General features: G+C 39.3%; 1 protein-coding gene across 1 annotated transcript; it reads right to left on the bottom strand.

Moving 5' to 3' along the window:
• Positions 1-3,255: 3,255 nt before the first annotated feature.
• Positions 3,256-12,384, bottom strand: nt5c1ab (5'-nucleotidase, cytosolic IAb). The gene is made up of 6 exons (XM_060934213.1): positions 12,285-12,384; positions 7,417-7,584; positions 7,126-7,255; positions 6,732-6,854; positions 6,466-6,650; positions 3,256-5,724 (listed from the first exon to the last, which is right to left on the bottom strand). Exons 1-6 carry the CDS (start codon positions 12,381-12,383, stop codon positions 5,353-5,355), a joined length of 1,077 nt encoding a protein of 358 aa, XP_060790196.1. The 5' UTR covers position 12,384; the 3' UTR covers positions 3,256-5,352.
• Positions 12,385-12,508: the final 124 nt, after the last annotated feature.

The raw sequence follows: 12,508 nt of genomic DNA, 5'->3' as shown, positions 1-12,508 counted from the left end.
TTCTTTAACCATTCTTTGGTAGAACGACTTGTGTGCTTAGGGTCGTTGTCTTGCTGCATTACCCACCATGTCTTGAGATTCAGTTCATGGACAGATGTCCTGACATTTTCCTTTAGAATTCGCTGGTATAATTCAGAATTCATTGTTCCATCAATGATGGCAAGCCATCCTGGCCCAGATGCAGCAAAACAGGCCCAAACCATGATACTACCACCACCATGTTTCACAGATGGGATAAAGTTCTTATGCTGGAATGCAGCATTTGCCTTTCTCCAAACATAATGCTTCTCATTTAAACTAAAAAGTTATATTTTGTTCTCATCCATCCACAGAACATTTTTCTAAAAGCCTTCTGGCTTGTCCACATGATCTTTAGCAAATTGCAGATGAGCAGCAATGTTCTTTTTGGAGAGCAGTGGCTTTCTCCTTTCAACCCTGCCATGCACACCATTGTTGTTCAGTGTTCTCCTGATGGTGGACTCATGAACATTAGCCAATGTGAAAGGGGCCTTCAGTTGCTTAGAAGTTACCCTGGGGTCCTTTGTGACCTCGCTGACTATTACACGCCTGACTATTACACGCCTTACTCTTGGAGTGATCTTTGTTGTTCGGCCACTTTTGGGGAGGGTAACAATAGTCTTGAATTTCCTCCATTTGTCTGACTGTGGATTGGTGGAGTCCAAACTCTTTAGAGATGGTTTTGTAACCTTTTCCAGCCTGATGAGCATCAACAACGCTTTTTCTGAGGTCCTCAGAAATCTCCTTTGTTCATGTCATGATACACTTCCACAAACGTGTTGTGAAGATCAGACTTTGATGGATCCCTGTTCTTTAAATAAAACAGGGTGCCCACTCACACCTGATTGTCATCCCATTGATTGAAAACACCCAACTCTAATTTCACCTTCAAATTAACTGCTAATCCTAGAGGTTGACATACTTTTGCCCCTCACAGATATGTAATATTGGATCATTTTCCTCAATAAATAAATGACCACGTATAATATTTTTGTCTCATTTGTTTAACTGGGTTCTCTTTATCTACTTTTAGGACTTGTGTGAAAATGTTTTAGGTCATATGTATGCAGAAATATAGACAATTCTAAAGGGTTCACAAACTTTCAAGCACCACTGTACTTCTGATTCACCTCTGATTAGGGATGTAGTGTTGGGACTGCAGACCGCAAACCACACTTTTCAGTTAGAATAACTTGAAAATCACTGAAATAATTGGTATGCAGTCAAATGAGTGGTGCACTGCATTTAAACTGAATGGTAGGTCTATTTTAGTCTGGAACCCTCTCTGACAGGGAAATATCTTTAGAAAGTCTGTTTACTTTTTCTTACTGATATACTGTCAGTTTGGTGTAAACCCAACGAGCTCTTTTTGGTAAGGAGTAAATAAAAAAAAAGCAAACTCAGAAATAAAGCTCAAAACATGAGTTGGCCCTGGGTTACTGATCAGAAGGGTGAGGATTCAAGCCCCAGCACTGCCAAGCTGCCACTGTTGGGCCCTCTCTGCTCCAGGGGTGGTGTATCATGGCTGACCCCATAGCTGATATTGCTCTTATCCCAACTTCCTAACAAGCTGGGATATTAAAATTGTACCTTTAAGGGGACAATGGCTTGTCACTGGGGCAGTACCCTTTATATACTGCTTGGGAACATATATGTACTTTTTTGGCCCTAAAAAGGCACACAAAGTTACCTTGAGGTCTAATAATGAACCATAGGGAGTACATTAGTGTAGACTGTACCTTGGGGGACAGAAATGGACTCCTACTGTACCCCTATTTCTAACAGTGTATGTGACAAAGACTTTTCCTGAGAAGAAAAACATTGATAAAATATTCATTCATTCATTTTCAATAACTGCTTCATCCTGGCCAGGGTCATGGTGGACCCAAAACCTATCCCGGTAACTAATTCACTCCAGATCAGATGCAGGTACATTGCAGGGCATTATTCACACCTGGGGCAATTTAGCATAACAAATCCACCTAACTGCATGTTTGGTGAATCTGTGAAAACCTGGAGGAAACCCACACAAACACTGGGAGAACATGTGAAACTCTACATACACACTAAGCTGAGCTCAGGATTGACATGTCCAAATAATTGACTCAAGGATTTTCCAGGGACAAATGCATAATTAATTCTGTATCTCTGTTAGCCAAGGTCATTCACTCATCTTCAGTAACCATTTTCCTGTAGGCCTACAGGGTCACGGTGCATCCAGAGTCCATCCGGGAACATGGAGAGTGAAGTGGAATCTTAAATATTTTAAATAGTTATTTAAAAACTTGCTAAAATGATAAACAATTATATTTAAATTATGATATTTACATTTGACGAATAATACACATCATGATTATTTCACACTTAAAATATTTACAGCCCTGCTGTCACTGTCCACTGGGGGACAACACCACTAGCATAGAGAAAATACCTCCTATCTAGTGTTGCACCTGCACTTGAATAAATGCTAAATATGTATTGACACCTGACCAATCACACCCATACATATATCCTTGTTGAACATCTCATTCCAAATTTAGACCCCCACCTCCCCCTCCTTTGCTGTTATAATAATCTACACTTTTCAGGGAAGTCTTTTCATGAGATTTTGGAGCATAGGGATTTGCCCATTCAACCACAAGAGCATTACTGAGGTCAGGCACTGATGTCAGGTGAGGAGGCCTGGGGTGCAGTTGGTGTTCCGATTCATCCCAAAGATTGAATATACGAGATACACGATAATGGGGTTGAGGTCAGGGCTCTGTGCAGGCCACCGAAGTTCTTCCACTCTAACTTTGGCAAACCATGTCTTCATAGCGCTCACTTTGTGCACAGGGGCATTGCCATGCTGGAACATGTTTAGGTTTCTTAGTTCTAGTGAAGGGAATGTGTAGTGCTACAAGCATACAAAGACAATTGTGTGTGATTGGTCAGATGTCCACAAACTTTTGGCCATATAGTGTGCATAGCCAACATAAATCGGGAAATGAATGCAAAACGAATAAATATGGAATGTTGTTGGAGGTATATAGGAATTACTCATCAATACACAAATATCAAAAGTGTAGCTATTTAAAAACAAACTAATTTTTAAAAAAAGCAAATACGGTATGCCACAAACAGAATAATGCTAAGGTGAATTAGAACATTTTTTTTTTTACAAAAATAAAGTTTTAACTTGTATTATATAGTCTCAGATATATATTATATTAAGGCTATATATTATAAAGTGTTTCTTTATGCACATACAGAAGTATTTTTAATAATGTAAACTAATCACCAGTAGACCTGTACTTTTTTTGGATTCTGTCCTGGCTTATAAAAATGTATAATTTTTAGAAATCACTATTCCCTACCATCTACCTACAAAAGTGGAGAGTACTGGCTACAAACGTGGCTGGAAATAAACACCATCGTAAACCTTTTTTTTTTTTTTTTGGCCTCTACTTATGGGTTACAGCAATTGGTAAATCTTTCAGAGGGTTAAATTTTTGTTACAACAGTGGAGCAATTGTACATCATAGGAACAAAATTTGACATATGAAATCTCATAATAAAACATGCAGACAGTTTTTACAAATATACTCACATGCTTATTAAAATTATCCAAAAGAGCATCACAGAATAATCTAATAGACATAAAAGTCAAACAATTTACATATCACACAGGTAATACTCAGAGGTGGACAAAATACCCAACTTCATTACTTAAGTCAAAGTACAGATCCCACTGGTCAAATGTTACTCCGATACAAGTGAAAGTTCTCCAGTCAAATTTTTACTTAAGTATTTTTAAAAGCAAGTACTTAAGTATTAAAAGTACATTTTCTGTCAATGCATCGTTGTATTATTGCCACAACGCTTACAAAACCTAATGCTGCTACCAAAAGACAGAAATATGAATTCACAAAATGAACACATGCTGCGCATCATGGTGGTTTAATGTTAAGCTAGCTAGTCAGTGAAGCTCCACCTGACATGCTAGCAAACTCTTTTCAAACTCAAAATCATATTGGGTAGCTAAAGTTACTAGAAAAGAAAGATTGACATTCTGTTTATTTGGCAAGATTATGCTAAAACATATTTCTGAAAGGACTTCAGATAAGTTAACGTTATTCATGTTAGCCTAACTCTATTTTTACATGCTAACTAACATTAACTAGCTATGTGTCAACATTAGCCGTGAACAAGGCTATGGCAACTTGGCAGGCAAATCCATAGAAAGTCACGTGACTAACCAGACTGCATAGCTATGTTTGCAACGTTATCGCTAGCTCTAAAAGCACAGACAACCTCACTACAATCTTTCTCTTGGAATAAAACGTTTGTATACCTCAATCTGCTTCCGCAGGTTGGACGGTGAGTTTTTGTTGGCCGTGATGTGGTTTGTTTTTGGAAAACAAAGCAAACATTTAAAATGAAATGAATCTTTAATCCTTTTAGAAAACTGAAACATGGGTTCATGGGCCATGGGTGTGTGCGCATTCCCCAGAAGAACCGCCTCCTTCCATTCTGCCATCAACTGATCGTGTTCAAATAATGCTGCTGAGAAATAATTGAACTTGAGTTTATACAGTCTATGGACGTGACGTGACCCTAGTGATTACTGATAGTCTGTCTCAGTGTCACCTGGGGAAAAAAAACAAGCACGTTTTAGAAAAGAAAACACCCACTTTCAAAGCTGCTTCATAGTAAAGAGTAACGAGGACCTTGATAGAAATGTAGTGGGGTGAAAAGTGCGATATTTATCTTTCAAATGTAGTGAAGTTAAACTCCTAAGCTTCCAAAAAAAAAAATTATACTCAAGTAAAGTACAGATACTCAAAAAGTGTACTTAAGTAAATGTACTTTGTTACTGTCCACCTCTGGTAATACTTTATGACTGTTGAACAAAAACTGAGAACTTCCAGCATTACGATGCAGGTACTGGGACGATCTCTCTGTTCCATCGACTGATACTCTATCAACAACCAACACTTAAAATGCAAGGAGTCATTTTCATTTATAAGATAAAAGGCACAGACTGTTTCTCTGAACAACTGCATAGTACCTGAAAGGCACATCCAATACATCCATTACAATCCCTTACTATAATAAATTCACTCTATTTAAATCAGCCAGCAAAACATATATATATGGCTTGATCCTCTTGATCTTTAACTTCACCTGATTTCAGTTTGCAGATGTTAAATTCTAGACAGACACTCTGTACACACATTGATGTACAGGACGCTCTGGACGCTCTCAGGACACTGATGAACATTCAATGTAGGCACAAACCGCAAACAAAATGCGTCAACACAACACATATTTCATACTAGTAAGTAATGCTGTTCATTTTATTTTATTAAATTCTCTTCTCTCATTTGGTTTCTTTGTTGGCACTTTTTGGGCGACTCCATAGGGAACATGAGCTGCCACAGTTCCCAACTCTGCAGCCCCTTCAATATGGAACATTTGATCATCGAAAAAAATGTGAGGCTTGATTTTTGCCAGCATAGGGCCCTTGGGTGCTCCAGCCAAGAAAAGGGCTTCATCTGTCTCTAGGCCCCAAGAACGGAGGGTCTTCAGGGCACGTGTACCTGAACTAGCTGCACTGCGAGCAGTCACAAGGTAGGTGCGGATGGGACAGTCCATACGCTGGCCTTTGGCAGAGAATTTCTTTTGCAGTTTTCCTAAAGCCTCCAAGAATCCTTTCAGTGGACCCTATAAAGCAAAGACATAGTTGAGCTTCTTTTTGAATTTGCAGTAAATATGGTTCAGTAAATAGCCAACAGAAACAAAACTGTAGATGTGTTTATATTAAAAAAAGTGCATCATCTCATCTCATTATCTCTAGCCGCTTTATCCTGTTCTACAGGGTCGCAGGCGAGCTGGAGCCTATCCCAGCTGACTACGGGCGAAAGGCAGGGTACACCCTGGACAAGTCACCAGGTCATCACAGGGCAAAAGTGCATCCTATAATAGGAAAATAATCAATGATGGGGTGATACGGTATGGAGGAACCACTTCAAAGCTGATTAAATCCCAATAACAGGGTATAACCTCTTATACCACAGCTATTTGACAGCAATTACAATTTTCTCATCTATGAAAGAATAAAACATTTTACTTTATCCATTTATCGTTAGTTTTATAGCAAAAGGCTAAATAAACATCTCACAAAAAACTTGACAATTTCAACTACATGCATTTTAAAATCCATTTATGTAGTAGATTGTCCACCGTACATGTCCCTGTGTAAGTTGTGATTATTACTACAGTAACATAATTGTAAAGAGCAAATTAATATAAACCTGTGATTTGCCTTGGAGCCAGAACTACTGTCAGCTCCATGCTGTGATGGAAATTTAATCACCTCCTGACCAATAGGACTCAAGAATTCAACAGCACTATGGTATAATTCATTATAATGCTTCATATTTCTATGTGCTGCAACTGTCTTACATGATCAAGTGGCTTGTTTTCATAGGTCTTCTCATGTTCAAAAAATTTATCCAGGCCGTGCGTTTTAAAGATTCTTTCCGACTCGTCCGAGAACAGCACTGCATCTCCATCAAAGGCCACTCGCAGCTGCGTCTCCAACACCTCCGCTGTTTTCTCTGGTTTGAAGATGGTGGCTGCCGCAATCCCTTCGTGACCATAAGAGACGAAATCTCCGTCACAACTATTTTTTCAGATGGAAAATCTAAATTTTTAGTTTCTATTCTTACCTTCCTCTAAGGCCTCCATCACTTTCTTTGAATCAGCAGACAGGTATAAGTTGGTGTGATAGGCTTTCAGATACCCAATTGGACTATTACCTCCAGTCATACAGAAGCGCTCGATGAACAACTCTAAGAGAGACAGAAAGAATTTCATTTTATTGACAATTAAACAGAGTCCAATGTTGTGTTGTAGTGTTAAGCTAAAAAGGAGAGTTTCAAAAGCAGCCATCTAATTAAAATGTAAGAGATGTGAGCATGTTTAGAGCCCCCTCTCCATTACACACCATCCCCCATGCCTTCAGCCATCACAGTCAATATTGTAGAAATAAACAGCCAGTTCAGTGGACAGCAGTGAGATGTTGGACATCCTGTCCACCACTGCCTTTAGCTCTCCACTTACTGTGATAGTTGATTGAGTTAATGAGTCTGAGCCCAACATTAGCGTGATGGTTAGTCATCAGCACAACATCAAAGAGCTCTTCGCTGTCTGGATAAAGTTGTCTCAGCTGCACATTGACCGCTTCCAGGGCCTGCAGGAGACACACAAAAGGGACACATTATGGCATCTGTGTCATATCTCCTCATTTCACTGGGAAAATCAACTTAAAAAGTATTTTGTGAGACGGTTCGATGACGTTTTGTAAAACTAATGTGGACAGCATTGTGAGTGATTGTAGACTTTGATCTGGACCTTAATAAAGGGGAAAGCAGGTCCTGGTGCAAATGGTTCAGTCTCATGTTCAATCTGGTACTTCAGGTACTCCTCCATACCCTTCTGTTCAAAGATCTGTTGCTCCAGGTCCATGCTGAAGAGGACACGCGATGACACAGCAATGGTGATGGCATTTTCAGGCTTGGGCTGAACACAGAAAAAATAAATAAATAAATGTGATAATGATAGTTTAACAATGTAAAATATTATTTCTGTGATTTTATGTCAATCCTAAAGATGTGCATTTCACAAACAAACAGTTTATGCACAAGTCTCACCCTTGATTTAGGTGATAATCTCAACTGGATACTGTACCTACAAACTGCTGTAATCATAAAGACTGTCCTGTGTTTTCCCAAGATGTCTATGCACAACATGCTCATATTAAACACAAGTTCAACACACTTACACATGTAATAGTATACAGTTATGGAGGAATAATGATTTATAAATCGACTATACAGTGTCATCCAAAAAAGAATGGGCTCCCTTTTGAGTTTGGTACCTCTCAGTGTTCTCATGGAGCATCCTTGGCTTGTTCATTAGCGATCAAAATATAAATCTACAATACAACTGTACATGAAATCTAACAAGAAAACATGCAGACACTTAGAGTTTTACAAAATATACTCAAATGCTGATCAAAATGATCCAAAAGAGCATCACAGAATACACCAAATCAGATATAACATTAAGTCCACTTACATTGATTCTCATTACAGTAGCACCTGTCAAGGGGTTGGCTTTATTCGGTGGCAAGTGAACAGTTAGTTCTCAAAGTTGGTGTGTTGGAAGCAAGAAAAATGGGCTCTCAATGTGGTCTCGGAAAGCTTCCTTGCCTTGTTCGTTAGGGATCTAAATAAGATAGATATTTAGGCACTGCCTAAAAGAGGAGCTCCCGATGAGTGTATGAGCAAAATATTTACAATAATAATATTATAGCATATGAACCAGTGGCGGCTGGTAGTCTTTCAAACAGGGGAGGCTGGTCGGTTACGATATTTCCAGATTTTAAAAGAAAAAACATCAATTTTGCCCATACTCTTGCCTCTGATCTGGCTGATTGTTGGCAGGGTCACAAACTGTGAAAGAACAGGTTCTTTTGGCCCATTAGCCTACTGTCCAATATACATGATGGTGGTGTTGGGGGGGGGGGGGGGGGGGTATATTTTAGCATTTTATATTTTAAAATTGTGGCATGTTGTTTAAAAATTGATCATTATTGAAAGCAGCTCTTTGTCAGGAACCTCAGCAGTAACAGCAGAGTGTTCTGGAATAGGCACAAGCACTGACCTTGGGGAGCCAAACATAGAGCTGGGTGCCACACATTTCATTCAATGACACTTTCCCTATATTTTACTTATTTTGACTGAGAAATGTTTTACTGACAATTTTGACAACCCTTCACTTTTAATCCAGGTCTGTAGTGTGAAATGTTCTCAGCTGTGTTTTTGTTTAAAAATGTTTTCCAAATTGTAGCTGTGTTTAATTCATATCCAGAAAAATATATATTCCAATATAATAGACTCAGCATAAACATTTAAAATAGATTCTATATTTTTGGTCCATCCATGACATATTACTAAAGTAGCCTATTTACTGTTGTTGATGTGGGTCACTTGCTATTAGCCAATTCACTTTCTCGTACCAGGAGAGCTGAAAGGAACGAGTATTATTCCCGACCTTTTTCACCAAGTCAATTTGAGGTGTTGGTCTACCCTGCTCTTTAATTTTTTCCTCGAAAGGAAGACTGGCAAATGGCTTTGCCAAAATTAAATCAACAATGCTTGGCATCCATGCGCAGCTTTCTTGCTAGCTGACTAGCCCCCTCAAGTTCAGTCACTCAAATAAACGAAATTTCTGGAACTAAGATAGCAAACTTGACAACACTATATTTACACTTTATTTACAATGACAATATATATAAACTAAAAAAGCTGGTAGAAACCATATGTAATGAATGAAATCAAAATGTAAGCTGATCTCTTACAATACACCACAGCACTTGCGAATCCGCATGGGACTGAACTGAAATTCACTGCTGCCTGTCTATATTTGAAACGAGCTGTCAATCAAAGAAAATATCCGGCCGCTTTCACCAATCACCAGTCTCCTCGCGGAAAGCTTTGCCATGTCCCTCCCACTGTGAGGCTGGGAGTCCGTGGGCGGACGTTTTCGCAGTATTTGTCCAATAACCGTCTTGCATTTTGATATTGAAAAGCGCATAGCTCCCAAATGCCATTGAAGTCCACTGAGGCTGGGCTGCATCGCACTGTCACGAGGGGAAAAAACTCACGCACACGTTAGGCGAACTGGGGAAAGTTATAACGGAATGATTTCGCACTGTAGTTGGGTTGAGCACATATATTTCTATGATTCTGGATCTGAAATAGCAATGTTATAAGGTCGGCTATAACATAAGCCTAGCGCAATTCATCCTACACAATGTTCGTCATTTTTAGAGGAGGCTGAGCCTCCCTCGTTGTCTTAGAGCAATCGCCTGTGATATGAACCATCGAACTGTGTAGTGTAGTATATTTCACGTTGATAGCTTGCTTTACTGTCTTATGACAGTGATACCAAGAATGACATACGCATCACAGTTACGAATACAGGTTTATTCCTTTCTTTGACACCACATACACCAGAAAGAACACCACCACATTTATTATGGTGTGATTCTGCTGGGTGCCTGGTGGACAGCAGTGAACCAGTGCTTTCACGTTACATCATTACTATATCATTACGGGCCAATATTATCAGACATAAGAACTAATCAAGATCGATCCGTGGTAGTCTTAGATTATCTACAACTAAGGAAAGATGCTCAGAATTGCTACTGAACTATACAATAATTGTGTTTACACAAGTGTGGAGAATAAGAACTCATCTCATCTCATTATCTCTAGCCGCTTTATCCTGTTCTACAGGGTCGCAGGCAAGCTGGAGCCTATCCCAGCTGACTACGGGCGAAAGGCGGGGTACACCCTGGACAAGTCGCCAGGTCAACACAGGGCTGACACATAGACACAGACAACCATTCACATTCACACCTACAGTCAATTTAGAGTCACCAGTTAACCTAACCTGCATGTCTTTGGACTGTGGGGGAAACCGGAGCACCCAGAGGAAACCCACGCAGACACGGGGAGAACATGCAAACTCCGCACAGAAAGGCCCTCGCTGGCCACGGGGCTCAAACCCGGACCTTCTTGCTGTGAGGCGACAGCGCTAACCACTACACCACCGTGCCACCCAAATAAGAACTCATTCAGGTTATTTTAAAAAAAAAAAATTAAAAGCATACAATGCAAAGACACATTGCCTGCTATGAAACAACCAGTAGGAGAAAAACCTTCGGGGAAAAAAAACCCTATTGGAAAACACACTCCTCAACCAAATGCAGTGTATGAGCTCTGAAGGTTAGAACTGCAGCCTTGATATTTCAAACTGAATATGTCAAATAGTCGTCTGGTTACAACTGTCAACTGTCCAATAAGCTAGTGGACTAATGTTTTAACTCGTTTTATATGAAATGGTCATGAATATTTTCTGTAAAATGTGTTCGTAAATAATTCCAGGTTATTTACAAAAAAAAGCTAATTAAAAATAATTGCTGGATATCTTATGTAAATAACGATACAAATTTCGTTGTCCAGTGGGAAAGTGTTTGAGATATGTTGCCTTGCACTTGTGATCGGGTTCCCTGTGGTGGTACACGCATGTATGGATGCCCTACGGCTGCAAAAGCCATCAAAAATTAGTTCGATGCATTACCATATTCTCTTAAGTATAGAGCTTCGCTCTAAATCTGCAGTACATCCAAATTTCTATAAAACTGGTTTGTGACAAAGTCTATTGTTTAAAGCGCTATACAGTTAAATACAACTGACTTAAATTAAATGTATTCTGTAAGTTTGCCTGACACAGCAGACTAAATGACAGTAAAAGGACTAAATGTGGGTTATGAATAATTCAGATTTAGTGTAACAGTAATATTAAACCTCACCCTGTTCCACTTCAACATAATAGCAGATTTCAGATAAATTCCATATTTAAAAAGATAAATATTTTGATACTTTGCATGTGGTGATATATACTAGACAAGTAGATTAATTGGAGGCAGTGAAATGTCGATAAATGTTTACTAGTGTTATATCATTGAATAAGAATAACTAATAAATTTGCTTCAATCCAGTATTTGAAGAATTGACACAGAGCATGACCATTTCTACTTTTTGTTTCTCAGGGCCTGTTTATCCACTACAGTAGTGAAGTGTGTCTGTTGAATTTCCTGTGTAGATATTGAAGGACAGTCGTTTCTTACACTAACGACAGATTTTGTATATCATCAACAGCACCATGTAATGTCGTAGTACAGCATATTCGTCCACGTCATAGTGTAAAGAGCTCTGCATTTTCTTCATTTTCATTAACAGCCTATATACAGTCCTAACACCGTTTACCATCATGACTAGTAGACTATCATTACTCTGTGATTCTAGTACTGTGCCTGTTGCTGTTCAGTAGCCTACGACGTGTTTGTGTTTGCACCCGTTGCATTGCTGCGCCTGTTCTGTATCCTGCAGTAAGTAGAGCTAAATTTGTAAGACATTATCATCAAGTATGTCCGGCCACCACACAACCCACAATGACCAAGAATGCTCACTGTAAACACACGGCATGAAGTAACATTTTTAATGTAATTGTTGCCTGAAAATAACTGGTCAAACCCACCAAAAATGATGGAGGCGTTTTAATAATCCATTACCCTGCATATCCTGAAAAAAAAAACATAAAATATTAATGGATGCTTTATCCCCATTTTACAAAAGGTTTTGACTCACAGATTGAGGTTTCCTAGTTGGGGTTGAGGGATCCTGCACCTTGATGGCTTCCAAACCTGCTTCACCATTGCTGGTCATTCGTCCATCATGGAGACTCATTTCTGCAGTAGCTGCTGCTTCGTGGCACAGAGACTAAAGCTCCGGTCTTCTGTAATCTCATCCGCTCCACAGTGAGTCGCAGCTTCTAAAGGCAGGATGGATGGAGGGATGGCAATCAATACCGA

The sequence above is a fragment of the Neoarius graeffei genome, chromosome 11, assembly GCF_027579695.1.
Source record: "Neoarius graeffei isolate fNeoGra1 chromosome 11, fNeoGra1.pri, whole genome shotgun sequence".
Taxonomy (NCBI): Eukaryota; Metazoa; Chordata; class Actinopteri; order Siluriformes; family Ariidae; genus Neoarius; species Neoarius graeffei.
The sequence above is the reverse complement of the archived record's forward strand: the minus strand, read 5'-3'. Positions and strand labels throughout refer to the sequence as shown.

What these genes read in the sequence shown, in the direction of transcription:
- nt5c1ab (XM_060934213.1), bottom strand. Translation starts at nt 12,383, where the DNA reads ATGAGTCTCCATGATGGACGAATGACCAGCAATGGTGAAGCAGGTTTG. An exon ending in CAACTAGGAAACCTCAATCT is followed by an intron (nt 7,585 to 12,284) that starts GTGAGTCAAAAC and finishes TTCTGTGTTCAG; the next exon opens with CCCAAGCCTGAAAATGCCAT. An exon ending in TAACTCAATCAACTATCACA is followed by an intron (nt 6,855 to 7,125) that starts GTAAGTGGAGAG and finishes TGTCTCTCTTAG; the next exon opens with AGTTGTTCATCGAGCGCTTC.